The 13,189-nt window shown below is 44.8% G+C and overlaps 1 protein-coding gene across 5 annotated transcripts in view; it reads right to left on the bottom strand.

Moving 5' to 3' along the window:
• The window catches only part of LOC126412064 (eye-specific diacylglycerol kinase), a 903,754-nt gene that overhangs the window by 497,910 nt on the left and 392,655 nt on the right, over positions 1-13,189 (bottom strand). For all 5 annotated transcript variants that reach the window (XM_050081449.1, XM_050081447.1, XM_050081448.1 and 2 more), the window contains exon 2: positions 6,953-7,094. In XM_050081449.1, the coding sequence (XP_049937406.1) occupies positions 6,953-7,094 (142 nt within the window). The remainder of the gene's footprint in view (positions 1-6,952; positions 7,095-13,189) is intronic.

The following is a 13,189-nucleotide window of genomic DNA, read 5'->3' as shown; positions in this document are numbered from 1 at the left end:
GTCAGTTCACTATAGTTAAGCGCTACCGGGCTTGGCTAGCACTTGGTGGGGTCACCGTCTGGGTCTGCCGAGTGCTGTTGGCAAGCGGAGTGCAGTCACCCCTTGTGAGGCCAATTGAGGAGCTACTTCGTTGACTGGTGGCATCATCGGTGACGAAAACTGACAACGGCCAGCAGAGCGGTGTGCTGACCACATGCCCCTCCGTATACGCATCCGGTGACGCCTAGGGGTGAGGATGACATGGCGTCGGTCGGTACTGTTACGCCTTCCGAGGCCTGTTCGGACGGTGTTCTTGTTTGTTTATCCTCATGTTATCTTCAGCATTCTACTGCAGCATAATATCTGACAAGCCTCTATTCTCTTCTGGTCTGCGCTGTTAATCCTCCATGTCTTACTCATGCATTAGCTACACTACAGACAAATAATTTCGGTAAAGAGTTGGTACACTTGAATTTATTTACGATCCAATGGGCGGGCAGTGTTCAAAATCTCTCTTAAGAGACATGATGTAATCAAATGGAGATTGCTGCTACAGTAGTTTCAAAAATGGTTCAAATGGCTCTGAGCACTATGGGACTGCTGTGGTCATCAGTCCCCTAGAACTTAGAACTACTCTAACCTAACTAACCTAAGGACATCACACACACCCATGCCCGAGGCAGGATTCCAACCTGCGACCGTAGCAGCAGCGCGGCTCCGGACTGGAGCGCCTAGAACCGCACGGCCACCGCGGCCGGCGCTACAGTAGTTTATAATGTATTTATTGTTCCGGATCTTCAGACGATGCCTATACAGGGTGGTCGTTTGATAGTGACAGGGCCAAATATCTCACGAAATAAGAATCAAACGAAAAAAATACAAAGAACGAAACTCGTCTACCTTGAAGGGGGAAACCAGATGGCGCTATTCTTGGCCTGCTAGATCGCGCTGCCATATGTCAAACGGATATCAACTCCGCTTTTTTTAATAGGAACCCCCATTTTTATTACATATTTGTGTAGTACGTAAACAAATATGAATGTTTTAGCTGGACCACTTTTTTCGCTTTGCGATAGACGGCGGTGTAATGGTCACAAACGTATAAGTACGTTTTATCACGTAACATCCCGCCAGTGCGGACGGTATTTGCTTCGTGGTACATAACCCGTGTTAAAATGGACCGTTTACCAATTGCGGAAAAAGCCGATATCGTGTAGATGTATGGCTATTGTGATCAAAATGCCCAACGGGCGTGTGCTATGTATGCTGCTCGGTATCCTGGACGACATCATCCAAGTGTCAGGATCGTTCGCCGGATAGTTACGTTATTTAAGGAAACAGGAGGTGTTTAGCCACATGTGAAATTTCAACCACGACCTGCAACAAATGATGATGCCCAAGTAGGTGTTTTAGCTGCTGTCGCGGCTAATCCGCACATCAGTAGCAGACAAATTGCGCGAGAATCGGGAATCTCAAAAACTTACCGTATTTTTATGCACCAGGAATTGCATGGCGACGAGTTTGAACGTCGTGTACAGTTCTGCCACTGGGCACAAGAGAAATTACGGGACGGCGACTTATTTTTTGCACGCGTTCTACACTCCTGGAAATGGAAAAAAGAACACATTGACACCGGTGTGTCAGACCCACCATACTTGCTCCGGACACTGCGAGAGGGCTGTACAAGCAATGATCACACGCACGGCACAGCGGACACACCAGGAACCGCGGTGTTGGCCGTCGAATGGCGCTAGCTGCGCAGCATTTGTGCACCGCCGCCGTCAGTGTCAGCCAGTTTGCCGTGGCATACGGAGCTCCATCGCAGTCTTTAACACTGGTAGCATGCCGCGACAGCGTGGACGTGAACCGTATGTGCAGTTGACGGACTTTTAGCGAGGGCGTATAGTGGGCATGCGGGAGGCCGGGTGGACGTACGGCCGAATTGCTCAACACGTGGGGCGTGAGGTCTCCACAGTACATCGATGTTGTCGCCAGTGGTCGGTGGAAGGTGCACGTGCCCGTCGACCTGGGACCGGACCGCAGCGACGCACGGATGCACGCCAAGACCGTAGGATCCTACGCAGTGCCGTAGGGGACCGCACCGCCACTTCCCAGCAAATTAGGGACACTGTTGCTCCTGGGGTATCGGCGAGGACCATTCGCAACCGTCTCCATGAAGCTGGGCTACGGTCCCGCACACCGTTAGGCCGTCTTCCGCTTACGCCCCAACATCGTGCAGCCCGCCTCCAGTGGTGTCGCGACAGGCGTGAATGGAGGGACGAATGGAGACGTGTCGTCTTCAGCGATGAGAGTCGCTTCTGCCTTGGTGCCAATGATGGTCGTATGCGTGTTTGGCGCCGTGCAGGTGAGCGCCACAATCAGGACTGCATACGACCGAGGCACTCAGGGCCAACACCTGGCATTATGGTGTGGGGAGCGATCTCCTACACTGGCCGTACACCACTGGTGATCGTCGAAGGGACACTGAATAGTGCACGGTACATCCAAACCGTCATCGAACCCATCGTTCTACCATTCCTAGACCGGCAAGGGAACTTGCTGTTCCAACAGGACAACGCACGTCCGCATGTATCCCGTGCCACCCAACGTGCTCTAGAAGGTGTAAGTCAACTACCCTGGCCAGCAAGATCTCCGGATCTGTCCCCCATTGAGCATGTTTGGGACTGGATGAAGCGTCGTCTCACGCGGTCTGCACGTCCAGCACGAACGCTGGTCCAACTGAGGCGCCAGGTGGAAATGGCATGGCAAGTCGTTCCAGAGGACTACATCCAGCATCTCTACGATCGTCTCCATGGGAGAATAGCAGCCTGCATTTCTGCGAAAGGTGGATATACACTGTACTAGTGCCGACATTGTGCATGCTCTGTTGCCTGTGTCTATGTGCCTGTGGTTCTGTCAGTGTGATCATGTGATGTATCTGACCCCAGGAATGTGTCAATAAAGTTTCCCCTTCCTGGGACAATGAATTCACGGTGTTCTTATTTCAATTTCCAGGAGTGTATTTAGCGACGAAGCGTCATTCACCAACAGCGGTAACGTAAACCGGCATGATATGCACTATTGGGCAACGGAAAATCCACGGTGCCTGCGACAAGTGGAACATCAGCGATCTTGGCGGGTTAATGTATGGTGCGGCATTATGGGAGGAAGGATCACTGGCCCCCATTTTATCGATGGCAATCTAAATGGTGCAATGTATGCTGATTTCCTACGTAATGTTCTACCAATGTTACTACAAGATGTTTCACTGCTTGACAGAATGGCGATGTACTTCCAACATGATGGATGTCCGGCACATAGCTCGCGTGCGGTTGAAGCGGTATTGAATAGCATATTTCATGACAGGTGGATTGGTCGTCGAAGCACCATACCATGGCCCGCACGTTCACCGGATCTGACGTCCCCGGATTTCTTTCTGTGGGGAAAGTTGAAGGATATTTGGTATCGTAATCCACCGACAACGCCTGACAACATGCGTCAGCGCATTGTCAATGCATGTGCGAACGTTACGGAAGGCTAACTACTCGCTGTTAAGAGGAATGTCGTTACACGTATTGCCAAATGCATTGAGGTTGACCGACATCATTTTGAGCATTTATTGCATTTATGTGGTATTTATAGGTAATCACGCTGTAACAGCATGCGTTCTCAGAAATGATAAGTTCACGAAGGTACCTGTATCACATTGGAACAACCGAAATAAAATGTTCAAATGTACCTACGTCCTGTGTTTTAATTTACAAAACCTATCTGTTACCAACTGTTCGCCTAAAATTATGAGCAATATGTTTGTGACTATTACAGTGCCATCAGTCACAAAGCGAAAAAAGTGGTCCAACTAAAACATTCATATTTCTTTACGGACTACAAGAATATGTAATAAAAAATGGAGGTTCCTATTTAAAAAACGCAGTTGATATCCGTTTGACCTATGGCAGCGTCATCTAGCGGGCCAACGATAGCGCCATCTGGTTTCCCCCTTCAAGGTAGACAAGTTTAGTTCTTTGTAGTTTTTTCGTTTGACGCTTGTTTCGTGAGATATTTGGCCCGCTCACGATCACTGGACCACTCTGTCTATCATTCGTGGTCGCTGTCATTCTTTACTGTATTACACTGTGGTGTAGATTTAGGACTCGTACTGTATGAACTGTTTGTGATTTGCTGCTGGTGCTGTTGTTCTTAATTGTCCTTTCTTACAACTTTTATAATTTGACTTTTACTGTCTGATTTGATAGACTAACCACGGATGATATAAGCACATGGTCTGAAGGAGCAAACTAACCGAAATGGATCAATAAAAATTAATACGTCAGTACCATAGCAGAAATCTGCATTTTATTACATAATTATTTCAATTTAAATTCCAATATAACAAATCTATCTATTTGAAAAATACTTTTCTTGCTGTTGCCAGTCAGTATTTTAAATCCTCTTTGCTGTTGTTACTTTATTTCCTACACATACAGCAAAATTCTACTTTTGCAGTATCACTTACTAATCTAATTCTTTCACTATCGTGTGGTTTAATTAGAATACATTCCACTACCTTTGTTGGTGTTCATCTTGCAGCCTCTTTCCAAGGCACGATCTATTCCATTTGATTGATCTTCAGCGTCCCTTTCCGTCTCTGGATGTACTACAGGAACATCGCAAACCACCAAGTTATTTCTTGTCCCTGAACTTAAGTTACCTTTCCAAACTTTTCCTTGGTTTCTTTTACTGCTTGCTCAATGTACAGACTGAATAATATCGCAATAGGCTACAGCCCTGTCTGACTCCCTTCACAACTGCTGTCTCTTCTCTTTCCCGTCCTTCAAATCGTACCGTTATAGCATGGTATATGTAAACTAAATTTCGACATGCCACAGATAAACGTCGAAAGTACATAGAGTTCGACAAGTGGCTATTTTTTAAGTCCAGCGGATCAGTGAAAGTAACATATCTGCAAGCGATCGTGAGGAGACGATAGCAGAGAGGAAAGGGAAGGGTGTGCGGATGGGGATAATACACTCCCAGGAATATTTGCTGTAGGCCTTATGACTAAAAGAACAGAGGAACAAGGATAAGAACTTTGCTCTTTCTCTCTTTAATTCCTACATTAAAACTCCTGACAGAAGACGAGAAATTTGAAGTTAATATCAAAATACTTCGAATACCATGATGGATACGAGTCTACAGAATTACCATCTTTCAAGATAAAACGCAAAAAAACTTTAGACAACACGCTCCAGTATCTACTGTGTAGGAACAATTCTCTCACTTTTAACCCGCTACTCCTTCGCCACCTCTGAATTCTCTATAAATTTTACCATCAGCCTTTGTAACAAAGTTCCACCCCTCACCAAGAAGTGCTGTACTTGCTTTTCCATTATTTTCAAACCGTTTAATTAATAAAAGGTAATTGAAAATCACCCGTATACACGTAGCCAAGCAAATTGTAAATGATGATTTTGACATTTGAAGATAGCTGAAAATTTTACTTTCATCAGCACTATATTGCCGAAAAATGTATAATATAAACCTCGAAGTCATCCAAGTAACAGATTTTCAAATTTTCTTGTACATCAGAAGGTCTAGGAGAAAAAGTTCTTCACAAGTTGTTATTCTCTCAACTGACTATTCCTCGATGAGAAATGAGCCATTACTCAAAAGTTGCAGCACCAATTGAGCATTCTGATTAAAATTACTTGATGGTTAACGTCTGTCACTTGCCGCCACAGTGTTGCCACATCGGCTGCCGGCTACTGCTCGGTTATAGGTGACACAGAACACGGCTGGTCACTTCACACAGGCTTTTCAATGTTTAACGCTGAACATGCTGCAAGCGGCCGCCGCGAGGTGTGACGGAAATGCGAGATGCTTCATCGTCAGCTGGCTTTCAGTGTCCAATGACGGAACTGTCCAGTAGCTATGAATTTAAACCCATGTCCTAACCTAAACACTACCTCGTTATGTGCAATGTATCCGAGGAAACTGCAGGAAGCAATCTGCGACAGGACTGAAATCACGATCGCTTTGTTCTTGGCGATTAAAGCTAATCTCTACGAGCGAACTCAAATTTCGGCGCTGAAAAACTAACTGCAGTTTGTCGCTATCATTCATTAATTATCTAAAGCTATCCTTGCACTGGATACACGAACTACCGCTTCATCGATCGGTGATCAGTCCTGCTTGGTTCCTGGTTGTAGATTACAGACGATACTGGCAGATTCCAATCGATAAAAAATAATAGGAAGAAAATAACGGAAAATAAAAAAGTGAATACGATACTGAAAAAGACGCGGCAAAGCATTGAAAATTTTAAAAATAATTTAAAATCAAGTAACTGAATAAAACTAATAACTAGATATAGAAATAAAAAAAACTTAGCTGTCCTTCAGGAGTTTTGAACCTACGACCTCCTACACGAAAAGTTACTATGCTACCAGCTACGCGACGACACTACCATGCTTGAAATTGTTGCATTTGTAGCTCATATCGCACTAGCAACGATGAATTGCAGCCTTCAAAAATTTGGTTTCACTTTATGTCATGCGAAACTTTTCTAATATAAGCCGATCTCTGTGAACGTAACAACTGTAGATGTGATGCTAAATCGCGTCTTGTGCGGAAGGATCTAGTAACGTTTAGTTAGTGCTGTGTATGAAACCCGTGTATATCGTTGGCATCGTGTGTGTGTGTGTGTGTGTGTGTGTGTGTGTGTTTTCCTTCATGGTTACCGTGTGTGATGAATAACGAGATTAAAAGACCAGATCCAGGATCCAAACAACAAGAAACGATGACGGACAATGTGAACTGACCAACTGTTGTGGCACTTTGGCACCGGCGAACGGTTCGTGCGTGACACTGAGCACTCTGACTGGATGAAACCATCTTCAGCCCGTGAAGTGTCGACTATCAAGTAATTTCAATCAGACTATGGCGAGTGTAATGCGTGCACGCAGTTACTTACCGAGCAGTCGGCGTCGCCCACGTAGCAGAAGTCCCCAGAGGCAGACGTGGGAACCCATAGGTGGTCCCCGTTGAGCGCGCCCTCGCCCCAGTCGGGCGTCGAACGCAGAACCCTCTCCGAACCGTCGCTGCCAACCGCTTTCCTGCGAACACCGAACGCACACTCGTCAACTCGCTGCTCACACAACAAATCGGATAGCTACGGAAACTAAACACAATGAAATGTAAACGATTTAGTATCTCTTTTGTTTAGATTTTTACCATTCACCTGCCACAAAGTCACGTGTTTCGTACTGCCATTGCGTATAACGCCCGTGACAGTATAGCGAGTCAACAAGCACGTCTGAACGTTACGACGTATCTTAAGAACTTCAGCTATAGCTCTGTTAATCAGCTGCATAATACAAATGTCCAGTCCGGTGCAGATCTAGTCACGGCAATCAAGAAGATGTCGCCATAAATGAGACCTGCAGACTCATTGCAGGTTGTTTGAGATCTACACCACTTCACTTCAGAAAGTTTACTGTCTAGCAGATATGCCATATCCAAATGTCTGTCGGCAGTGCTCATTCAGACCGGAGAAATCTAAGAAGCTGAATCTGAGGGCCGTTTTGAAATTAAAATAAGACCTGCTAAGATAACACAATAATTTTATTTTTACATGAAAGCCTCTACCTTAATCTACTTTTCTACATAATTTCCGTCAATATTGACGCATTTGTCATAACGTTGTATCAGTTTTTCAATACCCTCCTCATAGAAGTCTGCCGCCTGACTTGTTAACCACTGCATCACCACTGTTTTATCTTCGTCATCGTCTTGAAGACGCTGACCGCCCAGGTGTTTCTTCAAGTGCAGGAACAGATGGTAGTCACTGGGCGCAAGATCGGGGCTGTACGGAGGATGATCTAGAGATTCCCATCGAAAATATGATGAGATCTTTGGTCTGATTCGCTACATGCGGACGGGCATTGTCTTGCAGCAAAACGATGCCCTTGCTCAACTTCCATGGACTGTTGCTTTGATTCTGGTGTGGAGTAGGCCACCCATGTTTCATCGCCCGTAACAATTTGGTTTAAGAAATCATCACCGTCGTTGTGGTACCGCTCAAGAAAAGTCAATGCACTGTCCAAAGGCTTGGTTTTGTGCACATCCGTCAACATTTTCGGTAACCAACGTGCGCACAATTTTCGGTAATTCAAGTGCTTGGTCACAATGCCATACAAAACACTACGAGAAACATTAGGAAAGTCATCCTGCAAGGAGGAAATCGTAAAGCGTCTGTTTTCTCTCACTTATTGTCCACTTCCTGCACCAAACTTTCATTAACGACCGAAGGACGCCCACTCCGTTGTTCATCATGCACATCTGTGCGGCCATCTTTAAATGCTCTCACCCACTTTCTTACCATTCCACCACTCATAATGTTTTCTCCGTAAACTGCACAGATCTCACGATGAATATCGATCGCTTTTATAAAGGTCGGATTGTAGCCTATCGCGATTGCGGTTCATCGTATCGCGACATTGCTGCTCGCGTTGGTCGAGATCCAATGACTGTTAGCAGAATATGGAATCGGTGGGTTCAGGAGGGTAATACGGAACGCCGTGCTGGATCCCAACGGCCTCGTATCACTAGCAGTCGAGATGACCGGCATCTTATCCGCATGGCTGTAACGGATCGTGCAGCCACGTCTTAATCCCTGAGTCAACAGATGGGGACATTTTCAAGACAACAACCACCTGCACGAACAGTTCGACGACGCAATTGGAAACGTCTGGTCAATGGTGGCCGAGCAACTGGCTCGTCACAATACGCCAGTCACTCTTCTTGATGAAATGTGGTATCGCGTTGAAGCTGCATGGGCAGCTGTACCTGTACACGCCATCCAAGCTCTGTTTGACTCAATGCCCAGGCGTATCAGGGCCGTTATTACGGCCAGAGGTGGTTGTTCTGGGTACTGATTTCTCAGGATCTATGTACCCAAATTTTGTGAAAATGTAATCGCATGTCTGTTCTAGTATAATATATTTGTCCAATGAATAACCGTTTATCATCTGCATTTCTTCTTGGTGTAGCAATTTTAATGGCCAGTAGTGTAAATGAGTAACCTGGTTGTTGGCGCACAGTCTCAGTTCCAGACTGGCTACGTAACGGCTTCGAGGGGCAACGAAAGTTTGATTTTCAGTATTAATTATATGGAGCGAATTACAAAATTTGAAATGCTTTCATAATCTATTCAGTAACAGGTATAATCCTAAGTATTAAAGTTACAAACTGTACATATCTCTTGAGGCAGCATCACTCGTGGCGCGGAAACTCTGTTCATTCAAATTTTGAGAATAGGACCACTTGGCGACTTACAATCAGTTTTGCACATAATTTCAAAAGTTTTCGATAGTTCTTGCAGCTGGCATCGCCGTGACTCCCACCCCCGGTAGATAACTAAAGGAAAGAAGTTTATGGCTTACTAAATTTTCGAAGATCACGGAGAAGAGCTTCAGCACCAGGCACTTTTTTTTTTATTAGTAACTCTCTACGCAACATAGTTTTTTCAGACAGCATCCAGATACAGCGTGTATCCATGATTATGTTGTACAGGGATTATAGAGAAGGTTCACAGTTTGAAAAACGAGACCCTGGTCCAGAACTGATTGAGTCGAATGTTGTAAGGTAAAATCGTTCCGATACCTCTTCTAGTGGACCTCTTCTACTGTACGGTCTTTGCTTTCCGTATTTTGTGAGAAGATAGTATGGGCAAAAACAAGAAAAAATATCCAGTAAACACGCGCTCTTAACTGCATTTCTGAGGAGCGATGAGCAGTTGTTCATCTTTGTTTCTGTAACCACAACTCTTCTACTGAACAACAGCTGATAGTTCTTAAGGTACGCGCTATACAACCCATGTTTACCAGATACTGTTTTCTCGTTTTGATCCGAACTACAGCCTCTCAAAATATGAAAAGCAAAGAGCTTGCTGGGTAAGAGGTCAACTGTCAGAGGTATCAGATTTTCAAATGGTTCTAAGCACTATGGGACTTATCATTTGACGTCATCAGTCCCCCTAGACTAAGACCTACTTAAACCTAATTTCAGCACATCACACACATCCATGCCCGAGGCAGGATTCGAACCTGCGACTGTAGCAGCAGCGCGGTTCCGGACTGAATCGCCTAGAACGGCTCGGCCACAGCGGCCGGCAGTTAGATTTTCGTCTGTAAATCACAAGATGTTACTGCAAAGCAATTTCGTTGTACTGTAATATTTCTGGCCTTACAGCCATCATTTTCAGCTATAAGATGCTCTTCTTAGAGCAGTTGAGAAGGTAACAGTGGGGGATTACGTAATGTAGTGTGAAGTACCAGTGACACTTTGTTTATTTACTAAGTGTATCTTGAGGAAGACCGCCCAAATTATGATCCTTCTCCGTGTTCGAAAGTAGCGCGCCAAAATGATAAATTTCTGTTATTAATATTACAAAAACTAAACAATGAATGTACTTGCATTTCACATAAAAGCATCTCTCAATAGCACGCTATCATTCCATCATTTCAAATGTGTTAATTACCAGTAGAATAATGAACAGCTCCCAAACAAAAAGGTACATGAAGCACCTCAGAGACCTTCGTGTCGCTCCTAACTTGAATGGCGGCCGAAGTGGTTCGGCTGTAAGGTAGGAGCTCGGTCGATGTCCTCTGGTTTTGTAAATACGAGAGCACTTGAGGGGGGCAGACATGTCTGCCGCGGACAGTATTGGTTAAGGGCTTAAATAGCAATCTCTGGTTTTTGAACAAGTAATTAAAATCTAGTTTGAAAGTAATTACGCGAAACGTAGTTCATTATTTTGTTTATCCTCTGTGAAAGTGTGAAGAATGGAAATTATTTGTGATTCATAATGTGGATTATAACTGCGCAGCTTCTTATATTCTGCTAATGAAAAGCACCTGGGATCCTGTTTAAATAAACCAATTCAAAATATAATTATTCATACAATACCAGTTCCTCGCTAACCGTTTATTACAGCCTCAAGATAACGGATTCACCGACCTACGTGCTGCTTTCTGCGCGTTGGACAACAACCATAAAAGAGTGCAGTTGGTGAACATTATACAGAACTTACGGAATCGACTCAGGGCGGTAGAAGTAACTACGTACCTCGCGTGTACTGCAGTCTTAGTGCAAATCGTATCAGTGAGTTATCAAAGAAGAAAATTTTCGAGGGAGGGGATTTATCTTACACAAAACCGCTCTCACTATCAAATTGTTCAAATGACTCTGAGCACTATGGGACTTAACATCTATGGTCATTAGTCCCCTAGAACTTAGAACTACTAAAACCTAACTAACCTAAGGGCATCACACAACACCCAGTCATCACGAGGCAGAGAAAATCCCTGACCCCGCCGGGAATCGAACCCGGGAACCCGGGCGTGGGAAGCGAGAACGCTACCGCACGACCACGAGCTGCGGACACTCTCACTATCTCTCTCTTTCACTTGCCGTTGTGCGACTCCTAGTTCAGGGGATATATATATATACAGGGTGGTCCATTGATAGTGACAGGGCCAAATATCTCACGAAATAAGCACCAAACGAAAAAACTACAAAGAACGAAACTCGTCTAGCTTGAAGTGGGAAACCAGATGGCGCTATGGTTGGCCCGCTAGATGACGCTGCCACAGGTCAAACGGATATCAACTGCGCTTTTTTAAATAGGAACCCCATTTTTATTACGTATTCGTGTAGTACGTAAAGAAATATGAATGTTTTAGTTGGACCACTTATTTCGCTTTGTGATAACTGACGCTGTAACAGTCACAAACGTATAAGTGCATGGTATCACGTAACATTCCGCCAGTGCGGACGGTATTTGCTTCGTGATACATTACCCGTGTTAAAATGGATCGTTTACCAATTGCGGAAAAGATCGATATCGTGTTGATGTATGGCTACTGTGATCAAAATGCCCAACGGGAGTGTGCTATGTATGCTGATCGGTATCCTGGACGACATCATCCAAGTGTCCGGACCGTTCGCCGGATAGTTACGTTATTTAAGGAAACAGGAGGTGTTTAGCCACATGTGAAACGTCAACCACGACCTGCAACAAATGATGATACCCAAGTAGGTGTTTTAGCTGCTGTCGCGGCTAATCCGCACATCAGTAGCTGACAAATTGCGCGAGAATCGGGAATCTCAAAACGTCGGTGTTGAGAATGCTACATTAACATCGATTGCACTCGCACGATATTTCTATGCACCAGGAATTGCATGGCGACGACTTTGAACGTCGTGTACAGTTCTGCCACTGGGCACAAGAGAAATTACGGGACGATGACGGCATTTTTTGCACGTGTTCTATTCAGCGACGAAGCGTCATTCACCAACAGCGGTAACGTAAACCGGCATAATATGCACTATTGGGCAACGGAAAATCCACGATGGCTACAACAAGTGGAACATCAGAGACCTTGGCGGGTTAATGTACGGTGCGGCACTATGGGAGGAAGGATCACTGGCCCCCATTTTATCGATGGCAATCTAAATGGTGCAATGTATGCTGATTTCCTACGTAATGTTCTACCGATGTTACTACAAGATGTTTCACTGCATGACAGAATGGCGATGTACTTCCAACATGATGGATGTCCGGCACATAGCTCGCGTGCAGTTGAAGCGGTAATGAATAGCATATTTCGTGACAGGTGGATTGGTCGTCGAAGCACCATACTATGGCTCGCACGTTCACCGGATCTGACGTCCCCGGATGTCTTTCTTTGGGGAAAGGTGAGGGATATTTGGTATCGTGATCTACTGACAACGCGTTAGTGCATTGTCAATGCATGTGCGAACATTACGGAAGGTGAACTACTCGCTGTTGAGAGGAATGCCGTCATACGTACTGCCAAATGCATTGAGGTTGACGGACATCTATTTGAGCATTTATTGTATTGAAGTGATGTTTACAGGTAATCACGCTGTAACAGCATGCGTTCTCAGAAATGGTAAGTTCACAAAGGTACATGTATACATTGGAACAAAAATAAAGTGTTCAAACGTACCTACGTTCTGTATTTTAATTTAAAAACCTACCTGTTACTAACTGATCGCCTTAAATTCTGAGCCATATGTGTGTGACTATTACAGCGTCATCTATCACAAAGCGAAAAAAGTGATCCAACTAAAACATTCATATTTCTTTACGTACTACACGAATATGTAATAAAAATGTGGGTTC

The sequence above is a fragment of the Schistocerca serialis genome, chromosome 7, assembly GCF_023864345.2.
Source record: "Schistocerca serialis cubense isolate TAMUIC-IGC-003099 chromosome 7, iqSchSeri2.2, whole genome shotgun sequence".
NCBI lineage: Eukaryota > Metazoa > Arthropoda > Insecta > Orthoptera > Acrididae > Schistocerca > Schistocerca serialis.
This window is presented reverse-complemented; position numbering and strand designations above follow the sequence as displayed.